This window comes from Chinchilla lanigera, unplaced genomic scaffold (genome assembly GCF_000276665.1).
Source record: "Chinchilla lanigera isolate Chin_1 unplaced genomic scaffold, ChiLan1.0 scaffold00080, whole genome shotgun sequence".
NCBI classification, from domain to species: Eukaryota; Metazoa; Chordata; class Mammalia; order Rodentia; family Chinchillidae; genus Chinchilla; species Chinchilla lanigera.
This window is the reverse complement of record NW_004955481.1, coordinates 6,825,124-6,838,105: the sequence shown is the minus strand read 5'-3', so window position 1 is coordinate 6,838,105 and position 12,982 is coordinate 6,825,124. Positions and strand designations below refer to the sequence as shown.

At 41.9% G+C, this 12,982-nt stretch overlaps 1 protein-coding gene across 2 annotated transcripts in view; it reads left to right on the top strand.

The window, feature by feature from the left end:
• The first annotated feature begins 2,376 nt into the window (after positions 1 to 2,376).
• The window catches only part of Utp6 (UTP6, small subunit (SSU) processome component, homolog (yeast)), a 31,464-nt gene continuing 20,858 nt past the window's right edge, over positions 2,377 to 12,982 (top strand). The window contains exons 1-7 of one of the 2 annotated variants that reach the window (XM_013503521.1): positions 2,377 to 2,536; positions 4,979 to 5,063; positions 7,924 to 7,965; positions 8,317 to 8,409; positions 9,159 to 9,206; positions 10,282 to 10,345; positions 11,481 to 11,599. In XM_013503521.1, coding sequence (XP_013358975.1) covers positions 2,445 to 2,536; positions 4,979 to 5,063; positions 7,924 to 7,965; positions 8,317 to 8,409; positions 9,159 to 9,206; positions 10,282 to 10,345; positions 11,481 to 11,599 — 543 coding nt within the window. In that variant the 5' untranslated portion in view covers positions 2,377 to 2,444. The remainder of the gene's footprint in view (positions 2,537 to 4,978; positions 5,064 to 7,923; positions 7,966 to 8,316; positions 8,410 to 9,158; positions 9,207 to 10,281; positions 10,346 to 11,480; positions 11,600 to 12,982) is intronic. The other variant, XM_005402806.2, reaches the window with a different exon arrangement.

The window sequence follows — 12,982 nt, the reverse complement described above, 5'->3', positions numbered from 1 at the left end:
ACTGCTAAACCTAGACCCCTTTCATAAATTACGCAGAGGTGCTGGGTGTGGTGGTGCATGCCTGTAATCCCAGCACTGGGGAGGCTGAGGCAGGAGATCGTTGTAAGTTTGAGACCAGCCTAGGCTACAAAGTAAGCTCAAGGCCAGCCTGAACTACAGAACGAAAACCCTGTCTCAAAAAGGTAAAAAAAAAAAAAAAAAAAAAACATGCAGAGGATCAAGGTGCTAATGTTAATGATGATTTTGGTTTTGTTTTTTTTTTTGTCTTTTTGAGACAGGGTCTCACTATGCAGTTCCGGCTGGCCCTGAGCTCACAACGATCCTCCTGCCTCAGCCGCCCCAGTGCTGAGATTACAGGCGTGCGCCACCATGCCTGTCCCTGAATGTTGAAATAAACAGGTCTAGCAAGAACTGCTGCTTTGACTTTTTATCATCTTCCAAAAACTTTTAAAAAAAGAATTGAGCAGTACAGTTGTTATTTTAGGTTTAGTAATTACACCAGCAATATAGCTTCCTGGCTGGGTTGCCTGGTGTTCTCTCTCTCTCTTTTTTTCCCAATGGCACAAAATAAACATTTTCATTCCAAAAAGTTACAAACAGGGGAATACAAAGGAATGGGACCAAAGCAAGTCCAAAATCTAGCAGCGCAAACATTAAGTCCTATAGTTCCATGTCCAGCATCTGAAGCAACACGTGGCAAGTTGCGAGCTCCACAGGGCTTGTGTGGCTCCATCCCTGTGGCACTTCTGGTGGTTACAGCTCCCACAGCTTCTCTCAGAGTCCAGAGTGCTAACCATTACACCATGGAACCGCCACACCCACAGCTTCTCTCTTAGGCCTACTTTGCTCCCTCCTTGCGGCTTTCCTTAGACAATCCACATTCCTGGCTTTTCCAAACTTGCGGGGTCTCCACTGCATCTTTGGCCTCACCCTCACAGCTTCACACACTGCCCTCTCAGGGGTACACTGTCTGGACGCCCAAGCCTTCTGAAATCGTGGTGGAAGCTGCCTTAACCCTGTAGGTTTTGCATTCTGCATGCATCTAAAACCAGCGCCATGTAGCTGCTGCTAAGGTCTGCTGCCAACTGGAAAAGTAGCCAGGCTTTCCTCTCTTTCAGCTGCAGGGGTCGAGTGCCTGGATCGCTGGGTGCTCTCAATCCAATTCTGAGGAACAGATTTCCTGCTGTCACCATTCTGGAACATAGCCCTCTGCAGCTTTCTCCTCAAAGCAAAGTCTTTCACCTTTGCCCGGCCGATGTCCTCTTAGCAATGCTAAACTCCTTTGGTAACGCTTTAAGGTGGGTCTATCTATAACTCGTTAATTTATTTCAGTAACTCCCAAACTCTTCAATACCAAAATCCCCTTTCCTAAAACATATTACAGGATCTGATATTTACCCACAGCCAAGTGTTTTGAAAGAGTTGGTCTACACAGTCAAGATTATTAAATAATAAACGTTTCTCGCTGGGCATGGTGGCGCACGCCTGTAATCCCAGCACTCGGGAGGCTGAGGCAGGAGGATCGTTGCGAATTTGAGACCAGCCTGGGCTACAAAGTGAGCTCAAGGCCAGCCTGAACTGCATAGTGAGACCCTGTCACAAAAAAACAAAAAACAAAACAAAACAAAACAAAGTTTCTCCCCATATTGAAATTAATCACCAAGTAAGATTCTAATGGCACGTGGAATTCCAGGATCGTCACCCTGGTTTACTAAATGTGGAAGAAAGCTAAGAAGGAGGGTTTTGGGTAGCTGGGCCCGTTTTGGAGCCCCTTGCGATTTCCATGACTGCTTTTTTTTTGTCTTTTTGAGACAGGGTCTCGCTATGCAGTTCAGGCTGGCCTTGAGCTCACTTTGTAGCCCAGGCTGGCCTCGAACTCGCAACGATCCTCCTGCCTCAGCCTCCAGAGTGCTGGGATTACAGGCGTGCGCCACCACGTCCGGCTTCTATGACTCTTCGAAACGTTTACGTTCTCCAATTATAAAATATCTTTTTCTATTAGCGTTCTACATTTTTTTAGGTTCGGAAATGGGGACGGGAGAAGGGAGCACAACGAAAGCAGACGCGATCTAACAGAGAACGCGCTTCGGGCCACTTTCAGGTCCCGGGGTTACTTTTTTGCTAATCTCACCCGGAGTCCCCCGTCGCGCGCGCAGATGGCTCCGCCCCTTGTGGTTCCCGCCCCCTCCTGGCCCCGCCCCCGCCGGGTCCCCACCAAGGACCGGGAAGGCTTCTGGCTGCAACCTCACGGTCAGCCACAGAGAGGTGACAGCGGCCGCAAGAGCGGCAGGGCCTTTTCCAAAGGCGGAAGCGGAAAGGGCGGGACCTAGGCGCACGTGACGTCAGCACGTGTGACGTTACGGCTGGGTCTGGCTACGGGAAGGTGGGTGCTTCCTTCGCGCGTCAGTGGCTCACCTCCTGTCGGCTCGCGGAGTTCCGACCTCATGGCGGAGATAATTCAGGAGCGAATAGAAGATCGAATTCCCGAGTTGGAACAGCTGGAGCGCATTGGGCTGTTCAGTCACGCGGAGATTAAGTGAGAGGACTGGGGCGGGCGGAGGGGAGGTTTGCGGGTGCGTGTGGCTGGGGGTCAGGCGTGGGGAATAGTTGATTTGTATTTATTTTTCCTAATTCGGTAAAAGCTTATTTCCGGATCTTTGTTGCCTAGAATAAAATAGTCATCCATGGTAAGGTGGTCCGGTCAGTCCATTTACCCACAGGAGACAATGCCAGCCCTTCACGGAGCCGGGTCTTGGGGCTACAAAGACGGTACAACCGGGGTCCCCGCCCATCAGCCCCTGATTAGGGTGCTGTGAATGGCGGGAAGTTGAGACTTATTAATTAAACATGTTAGCTGCAGGGTAAGATAGAGCGAGAGTGTCGTGTTCTAGAGATGGGAGCGGAGGGCTGCCGGAACCCAGGAGGAGGGTGTCTTCCTAACTAGACTTGGGAGCCATTTAATTGTCATTTCGTGGGAGATCCCTGAGCCTACCCACAGCGTCTGGCACATAGTTGGCATTCAGTGATTTGTTAAAATTACTTTTAGTAGGTTTCTGTGACTTGTTTTCTTTTTGGTGTACAACGACTGTGGATGCAGTAATGTGACTGTGGGAGCCTCAGAGTACACACTTTTTAATAAAACAGAACATAGCACTGAGGACTCTTAGAAAGTGCTCAGTAAATGTTACCATCGCTAAGTGTAATTGTCCTGTACATCTTGCGTTAAATTCTCCTAATATACATATGTTGTATGTACACTTCTTAGCTAAAGATGATGAAGTCAGGTGTGGTGGTGCACATCTTTTATTCCAGCACGCTGGAGGCTGAGCAGAAGGATCATAAGTTAGAGGCCAGCCTGGACCACATAGTGAGTTCAAGTCTGGTCTAGACTGCATAGCAGTATAGTGAGGTTCTATCTCAAAAAGACAAAAGTTTACTATAGAGATTTGATTATTATAAAAAGCTACCCGTTGAGGAATGAGTATGTAGTGCAGTTGTAGAGACCTTGCCTAGCATACACAAGGCCTGAGTTTGAACCCAGGTATCTCAAAGCAAAATAATCCTCCCAAGGAAACGCCTCGCCCCATCTCAAGGTTACCTGAATTTGTTCGGGTTTCTTTTGTTGTTTTGTTTTTGTTTTTCTTCCAGTACCAGAAATCGAACTCACAACCTTGTGATTGCCAGGCAGGTGCTGTGCCGCTGAGCTAAATCCCCAGCTCCAAGGTGACTTGAATTTGGAGGAAAAGAAGTCTCTTTTTGCTTTGCTGGGGGAACTGTCAGTGATCCTGACAATAAAGATAATTTTCCTCAAAGTTTAAAATTTCATCCTTAAGGTCTTAACACAGAAGTAGGCCTCTTCTTCTGGGCATGGTGGTACATGCCTGCCACAAATCTAGCACTAGATAGGCTGAGGCAGAAGGATTGTTGCAAGTTCAAGACCAGTCTGAGCTACAAAGTGAGCTCAAGGCCAGCCTGAACTACATAGTGAGACCCGGTCTCAAAAAGACAGAAAAAGGACCTGGGGATAGAGCTCAGTGGCACAGCGTCTGCCTGGCAGGTGCAAGGTTGTGAGTTCCATTCCCAGTACCAAAAAAAAAAAGTAGGCCTCTTTGTGTTAGATAGCCCATCCTACAATGTAGAGTGTATTTTTGAGAGCTTGTTTGGAGGTTCTAGCAGGGGAGCCCAGCTACTTGTACACCCTTACCTGAAGAATGGTCCTTCTCTGTCAGGGGTGGTCGTCCTCTTCGACCAAGCGCGCAGCTTCGGGAGGGTCACTTGTGGAGTGGTGAGGGAGGAAGGGACACCCGCCTACCCAGCCAGCTCAGCCAAATCAACCCTGGCAATCAATGGGTGACAGATGTCGCAGCCAGATCGCCCTCACATCCTAGAGTGTATTTTTAATTCTTCAATTTTCTCCTCCCTTTTTTTGTCCTTTTTTTATTTGGTCCAAACTCACTCTGCACAGCCTGTTCTTCCTCTATTCTTCTATTTTTTTCCTCCTTTTAATAAATATAAAACTTTGCCCCTGGGGGGGGGGAACCCCAGAAGTGATTGTGTAAGACAGTACTTATCTTTTTTTTAAATTTAAAATTTAAAATTTTTACATTAATTGAGTTTTTTTTTGTTACTGGGAATCAAACTCAGGTCCTTGTGCTTGCTAGGCAGGTGCTGTGCTGCTGAACTATATCCTCGGCCCTCTTTTTTTTTTTTTTTTGATTATGTTTATTGGTGCGTTTTAAGTATACATAATGATCTTATTCATCATAGGGAATTTGTACCTATGCATGACACAACTTGAAGATGAAGGATAATTGTATCTGGGAATTATATATTTGGTGACTATGTTTAAAAACTTTTTTATATGTAGATATGTAAGTGTATATGAATATACATATGAATCTGTATATATACCTAAAACCCAAAGTTACTTAACTATTGCTCTTTTTGAGTATTGTAGTTTAAATGGCTTTTTCCTTAGGGCTATCATTAAGAAGGCTTCTGATCTAGAATACAAAATACAGCGAAGAGCACTTTTTAAGGAAGACTTTATCAATTATGTTCAAGTAAGTGAATAATTACATTTTTAAAATAATTACATGTTAATCCTCTAAAATTTTGAGTTAGAGTGAATGGTGAGTTCACCATTAAGTTTTCTGCAATATTTCACAATTGTTGTTTAGATAGGTATTTTGCATAGGATAAGGGGATTATTGGGAGCCAGGCATGATAGTGCGTGCTTGGAATCCCAGCACTGAGGAAGCTGAGGCGAGAGAATCGCCACAAGTTTAAGGCCAGCCTGGACTACGTAGTGAGACCCTGTCTAAAAAAACCAACCAGCCAACCAACCCACCAACCAACCAGCCAACCAACCAGCCAACCAACCAACCAACCAGCCAACCAGAGGTGGTTATTGGTAATTACATGGCCCACTGAGGCTTTAGTCCTTGTCAAACTGAACTTTTTCTTTCCATCTTTCCTTCCTTTCCAGTCCTGGGGGTTGATTGCAGAGCCTTGCACATGCTAGGCAGTCACTTACCACTGAGCTACATTCTCTGCCCCCTTTCCCTTCCCTCCCTCCCCTTCTTTTCTCTTCAATTTTCCTTTCCCTTCCCCTGCTCTCCCCTTCCCTTTCTACCACCCTCTTCCCCTCTCTCTCTCCCTCCCTTCTTCCCTCCCTTCCTTCTTCCCTATTGAATGAATAAATCAGAGACTATGAGAGACATAATGTGTGTCAGGATTTCAGCAAGAATGCGCCTATTGGGTGGCAGGATAGAGGAGTGTGAACTTGATAATAGTACATGGTTGGAAAATCTCTTTAAGTCTGTCAGTTGGAAGGAGGGAATCTGCAAGATTCCATCCTCTAAATGGATGGAAGGTTTGAGTGAAGATAATACGTAGGCCAGACTAGTTTTCAGTTGAGGGATAGCTAATATGTTGGGTGACAGAGTCACCATTCAGAAAGAACCAATAACATGAAATGTTTATAAGAAAGTTCTGAGGTTAGATTGAAAAAGAAAAGCTGAACAAGCAGTATATGAGACTTGGCTAAAAATCTTGCTTTTGGAAGAGATCTGGGGCTTGTACTAAAATATGGGGAAAATCTTTAAATGTGTAAAAGCTATGAAAGAATAAGTTCAGATAGAGAAAGATTTCTTACATGAGAATGTGAAAGCACTACCATGAGAGATTAATTTATTAGATTGTGTTAAAAATGCGAATTACTGTACAAAAAAAGATGCCACAATTAAGAAAGGACAAGCCACAAAGTGAGAGAAAATACTTGGAATACATATGATGAGAATACACATATACAGCTGGGAGTGGTGGCGTATACCTGTAATCCCAGCACTCGGGAGGCTGAGGCAGAAGGACCTTTGTGACTTTGAGATCAGCCTGGGCTACAAAGTGAGCTCAAGGCCAGTCTGAACTGCATAGCGAGACCCTGCCTCAGACAAAAAAAAGAATATACACATACAAAGAGTTCCATATATACAAATATGGGAAGAATTACAGATCAATACAGTGATATTACAAAAGGAAGTGGGCATATCATATGAACAGGCCATTCACAAAGTGTGAACATTGTAGTTAAACTTACGAAAAATGCAACCCTTATTAGTAATCAGGTAAATAGAGATTAAACTATTCTGTTTATATCCAACACAGTTTTGTTTTATAGCCATCATACTAGTGAACATTGTAAAGACTGACAGTATCAGTGCCTATTTGGTACTGTTACTTTGGAAGGTAGATGATAATGTCCCATAAAGTTGAAAATATATATACCCAAGACCCAGCACAATAAATTTTTTTTTGAGATGGTCTTACTGTGTAGTTCAGGCTAGCTTTGAACTCATAATATAGCCCAGGCTGACCTCGAACTCATAGCAATCCTCTTGCCTCAGCTACCTAAGTGCTAAGTTTGTTTGTTGTTTTTTTTTTTTTTTTCTTTTGTGGTATTGGGGATTGAACTCAGGACCTTGTGCATGCTAATCAAGCACTCTACAACTGAGCTACATCCCCAGCCCTATCCAAGTGCCACTGACTACATAGGGAGACCCTGTTTCAAAATACGGAGCAAAACAAAACAGTTTTTAAATGAAGTGTGCAGTCTTGTGATTCTGAGTTTTTTGTCTCAGTTACTCTTCAAGTAGTGCCTTAGAAAACAGTTACAATATGTATAAGTACCCATTATCTAAGATGAATGTAATATGTATTATAAACATATACTAATAAAAAAGTAGTGCTTCTAAGAGAGCTATAGGGGTTCTAAGTGGGTTTTTTTTTTGTCAGGGGAAGCAGGCCCTTGCTATGTAGCTAGCTCAGGCTGGCCTTCAACTCACTATATAGTCCAGGCTGCCCTAGAAGTCATGGCAATCTTCCTGCCTCAGCCTCCCGAGTGCTGGGATTACAGGTGTGCACTACAATGCCCAGCTCTAAGTGGTATTTTACATTTATCTGCTTTATTATTTATGTATCAGTGAAGATAGTTTTTGAAAATTGTTTATGAAAAGCTTGAACTTTTCAAGGTTGAATTTACTTCTGTAAATTAAATTTTAAAAAAGTTTTATTTTTCATTAGTACATGTTTGTGATATATAGTGATTACATTTACCTTGGGAGTTTTATACATATACATATTAGAAATTTGGGTAAATCACTGTAAATCTTGTCTCATGGTGTCAGTAGGATGCTTTCTTTGACCCTTATGTGTTTTACAAAGCTTGTTACTTTCGTGTTTGTTTTACTGATATGCAGTGAATTTTCATTGAATTCTATATGGTTACAAATTCTACTTATTCATAACAAATTATCTTTTATATTCTTGGTTTTTTACTTTATGATTTAAATTAAATGTGTTTCTTGTATTTAAAAGGTTATAATCTCTCTTGCTTCTGTTTCTTTGTATGTCTCATTACCACAGTATGAAATTAATCTTTTGGAGCTGATCCAGAGAAGAAGAAGAGTAAGTAGATAACTTTCTAGAAGTTGGCTAAAAAATACAGACTTAAGCAGTATAGCTGCATAGGTAGAACTTAGGTTTGGCAGATGGTGCTGGTAAGTTGTGATGTGCTCATAATAGTTATTTGTAATTGCTTCCTGTGTCAGTATGGTTAAGTGATCTTGTGGGAATGCTGTTTTGGGTAAATGTTTTTTTTTTAAATTTTTTTTTTTTTGGTTTTTCTCCGGTACCGGGAACCGAACTCACGACCTTGCGCTTGCCAGGCAGGCGCTTTTGCCGTTGAGCTAAATCCCCAGCCCCTGTTTTGGGTAAATGTGATTAAACTGAAGATTTGGTTTTTGTGTCTCCTTTTAGCGTATTAAATATTCATTTAAGAAGGACGAGATTGAGCATTCTATCGTGCGTCGAGTACAAGGTGTCTTCCGACGAGCTTCAGCAAAGTGGAAAGTAAGTGATCTGAGCATCTTTATGACATGTGAAGACGTGGGCAGTGTTACACATGTTATGAGTTGGATATTCAAATACATTGTTCTCTATTCTTGGTTGTCTTAAACTTACTCGAATGATGGTGTCATTGTTTGAAACACTTTTTGAGCCACTTAAACCATTAAGAAAATTGACCTCAGTACCTTGATGTTAATCTATGAAGGATGGTGCTGGAAACAGTATATTGGATACGCAGTGAAGGATTAGGAAATCACCTGGGACACGTTTGGATATCTGTAAGTGAAGTACACTGAAGACTTGGTGCAGTTGATGTTACTCAAATTTGGTTTGAGGCTTCACGTATTACCTGGGAATTGCTTTGATTCCTGGAATGGCAAATTTTGTGTTTCTGTACCTGATTGAAACTTTCTCAGAAGAACACTAAACAAATGTCTATGCACACACAAATTTTGTCTGGAGCGTGATGGGCATAATTGGAGAGTCAGACTGAATTATGGTTAAGGGGTCCAAGACCTCGCTGAGGAATAGACTTATAGACTGAAGAGTGCTAACAGTGGATCTTCTGTACCTTGACTGTGTTTCCAACTAAATTAACACAAAAGTGTATTATGGGGCTGGGGATGTAGCTCAGCGGTGTAGCCCTTGCTTGCCAAGTCAAGGCCCGTGGTAATTCCTGGTACCAAAAAAAAAAAAAAAGTACTGTGTGTAAAGTCCAATTCAGGCAGCTCACTGCATTTCTCTTCTTACAGGATGATGTTCAGCTTTGGCTATCTTACGTGGTCTTTTGCAAGAAATGGGTGAGTATCTTAATTTCATTTTTTTCTTTGCTTCTTTTCCTTAGTCTGCCTTTTTTTTGGCCTTTTTTGAGACAGGGTCTTGCTATGCAGTTCACGCTGGCCTTGAGCTCACTTTGTAGCTCAGGCTGGTCTCAAACTCAAAATGATCCTCCTGCCTCAGCCTCCTGAGTGCTGGGATTACAGGCATGTGCCACCACACCTCGCTTTACTTGATTTTTAAAAATTTTTGCAGTATTGGGGATTGAACCCAGGGCCTTCATACTGAGTTATACCCTAGCTCTCATTTATTTCTTTTGGTTTGTCTGTCTGTTTATCTATTTATTATTATTACTATTACTATTTTTTTGTCCTTTGTAAAATTTTTTTTATTTTTTATTTTTATTTTTTTTGTCTTTTTGACCAGGGTCTCACTGTGTAGTCCAGGCTGGTCTTGAACTCACTGTATATCCCAGGCTGGTCTCAAACTTCTGGAAATACTGCCTCAGCCTCCTGAGTGCTGGGAATTACAGGCATATGCTAGCACACCTGGCCATTCTCCTTTTTAAAAAAATTTGTATGGTCCTGCTAAGTTGCTAAGTTGACCTGCCATCCTGCCTCAGCCTCTTAGAGTGCTGAGACTACAGGTTTGTGCCACTATTGCTGGCTCTTTTTTTATGTTATATCTTGAGATAAGGTCTTGCTTTTGGTTTTTTTTTTTTTTTTTCCCCCTGGTACTGGGAATTGAACTCATGACCTTGTGCTTGCCAGGCAGACGCTGTGCCCCTGAGCTAAATCCCCAGCCCCTGAGATAAGGTCTTGTTAAGTCACTAAGCTTCCTAGGCTGGGCTTGAGCTTGGGATTCTCATGCTTTAGCTTACCAGTGTGGAGTTATGGGGACTAGATATTTTAAATGCTTTTGTTTAGTTACTTAGATAAAAGACAGCTCTGAGTATATATTTGTTGATATGTCTTCAGCAATAGCAGATTTTTTCCCACTGAATTTTGTGTTTGGTGAGGTATAGTATATATTGCATACAGATGGGTAGCAATGATTTCTCTGTGTAGAAAAGTAGAAATTTTTCTTCTTCTTTTACAGGCTACCAAAGCTCAACTTAGCAAAGTATTCTCTACCATGTTGGCCATTCATTCAAACAAGCCAGGTATGGTACATTCTTATCAGTTCTTTCTCTACATTTTATTTAAATTAAAGTCACTTTGAAATTTATTTTGCTTGATGACCCAAAGAGAAATTATTTTGAGGACTTGAGCTTAGGCAGTTGTCCTTAGCAGTTTTTTTCTTTTCTTTCTTTTTTTTTTTTGAAGAGATGAGTTTCTTTTTCTCATCTTTTTTTTTTGGTACTGGGAATCAAACTCAGGACCTTGCACTTGCTAGGCAGGCACTTGTGCCACTGAGCTATATCCCTGGCCCCTGGCCCAACGGCTTTTTTCTTGAATAGGTGCTTCTTACAGTAGTTCATCCTTGCTTGGTGTGTACTGCTAATTACTGTGTTGGTTATTGTAGCTGCAGACGAGAAGAACTGTCTTTTAGTTTGTGGAAAAAGAAATAAAATCTTCAGTCTGTTGACAGACCTCTTTTTTTTTTTTTTGTCTTCCTGAGACAGGGTCTCGCTATGCAGTTCAGGCTGGCCTTGAGCTCACTTTGTAGCCCTGGCTGGTCTCGAACTTGCAACGATCCTCCTGCTTCTGCCTCCCAAGTGCTGGGATTACAGGGGTGCGCCACCATGCCTGGCTAAGAAACAATTTTTTTCCCAACATTTTAATACCTTTAGAATTTGTATGTGGCTAAAAATAATGATGTTATCCTTAAGTCTGGTGAAATATAGTAACAGACATTTTTGTGTTCATTATCCAGGATGAATATATGTTAGCACTTATTTACTTGCTTATAATATACTTTCTGCCTTTACGTAGAGCAGTAAAACTTTATAGTTAGAAGCTCTCTCTGTCCCCTTCCCCTTTAGCTAAATTTAAAAAAAAATTAGCCAGGTGTAATTGCACATGCTTGTAATCCCAGCACTCTGGGAGGCTGAGGCAGGAGGATCACAAGTTTGAGTCCAGTTTGAGCAGTTTAGTGGCTTAGCAAGACCCTGTCTCAAAATAAAAAAAAAAGGGCTATGGATATAGGTCAGTGTAAGGGCCCTGGGTTCAAATCCTCAGTACAGCAAAAACAACAGAGAAAACCTTGAGTATGAGCATTAGTTTAGAGCATTGGTTTTTGTCTTGCTTAATGTGATTAGTTTATTGAAGTGAAGTCTGATATTTTTTCTTTTACAGCTTTGTGGATTATGGCAGCCAAATGGGAAATGGAAGATCGTTTGTCTTCAGAAAGTGCAAGACAGTTATTTCTTCGGGCTCTTCGCTTTCATCCAGAGTGCCCAAAACTGTACCAAGAAGTGAGTGTGCCAGATGTGGTAGTACACACCTGTAATCCCAGCTCCCCAGGAGGCAGAGGGAGGAGGATTGAAGTTTGAGGTCTGCTTGGACAATTTAGGGATACCTCGTCTCAAAATAAAATAAAAAGGGGCTAGAGATATAGCTTAGTGCTCCCTAGGGTTAATTTCCACCTAGTGTTACAAAGAAAAGTGAGTGTGGAGGTGGGCAAGGTAGTGCGTGCTTATAATCCCAGCAGGCAGGAGGCTGAGGCAGAAGGACTGTAAATTTGAGGCCTGCCCAAGCTATGTAACAAGACTGTCTCAAAAAAAGGTATGTGTTCACATAGGATGATTGAGGCCAAATATTATTGAAATATATTTTCTTTTTTTTCTGTACACACATTTCACATAGTATTAATTGTGCTTTATGTAAAATTTTGTTGCTACCTTTTTTTTTTTCTTTATAATTTTTGGTACCGGAAATCAAACTCAGGACCGTGTGCTTGCCAGGCAGGTGCTTATGCCACTGAGCTATATCCCTGGCTACCTTTTTTTTTTTTCCCTGAGATAGGGTCTCATTATGTAGTTCATGCTGGCCTTGAACTCACTAAGTAGCCTGTGCTGGTCTTTTTTGTTGTTGTTGTTTGTTTTTTTTTTTTTTTTTTTTGTCTTTTTGAGACAGGGTCTCGCTGTGCAGTTCAGGCTGGCCATATGTTCAGTTTGTAGCCCAGGCTGGTCTTGAACTCGCAACGATCCTCCTGCCTCAGCCTCCGAAGTGCTGGGATTACAGGCAAGCGCCACCATGCCTGTTTTGTTTTTGTCTTTTTGTGACAGGGTCTTGCTATACAGTTCAGGCTTCCATGCTGGTCTTGAACTTGTTCTGCCTCAGCTTCCCAAGTGCTGGGATTACAGGCTTGTGCCACCATATTACCACCTTTAAAAACAAGGTAGAATAACATTAGAATTATCATATACCATTACTAAATTATTACTAACTATCTTGTAACTGTATTGGCAGTCTGTTTCTTTTATAATCTATTTTCTTTTCCCTATTGGGAGTTTTGGTTATTTCTAGCATTTCCGCTAATTCTTTTATATATGAAAGTTTTAGATTTTTTTTTTTGAAAGTTTTAGATATTGAAGATTATTTCTTGCTGGGCGTGGTGGCGCATGCCGGTAATCCCAGCACTCAGGAGGCAGAGGCAGGAGGATCGTTGGAGTTTGAGACCAGCCTGGGCTACAAAGTGAGTTCAAGGCCAGCCTGAACTGCATAGTGAGACCCTGTCTCGAAAAGACAAAAAGAAAAAAAAAAATTGAAGATTATTTCTTTATGATAGATTCCTGGAAGCAGAATTATTGGCTTAAAGGATATCAGCCTAGGAAGAGTTTTTTTTTTTTTTTTTT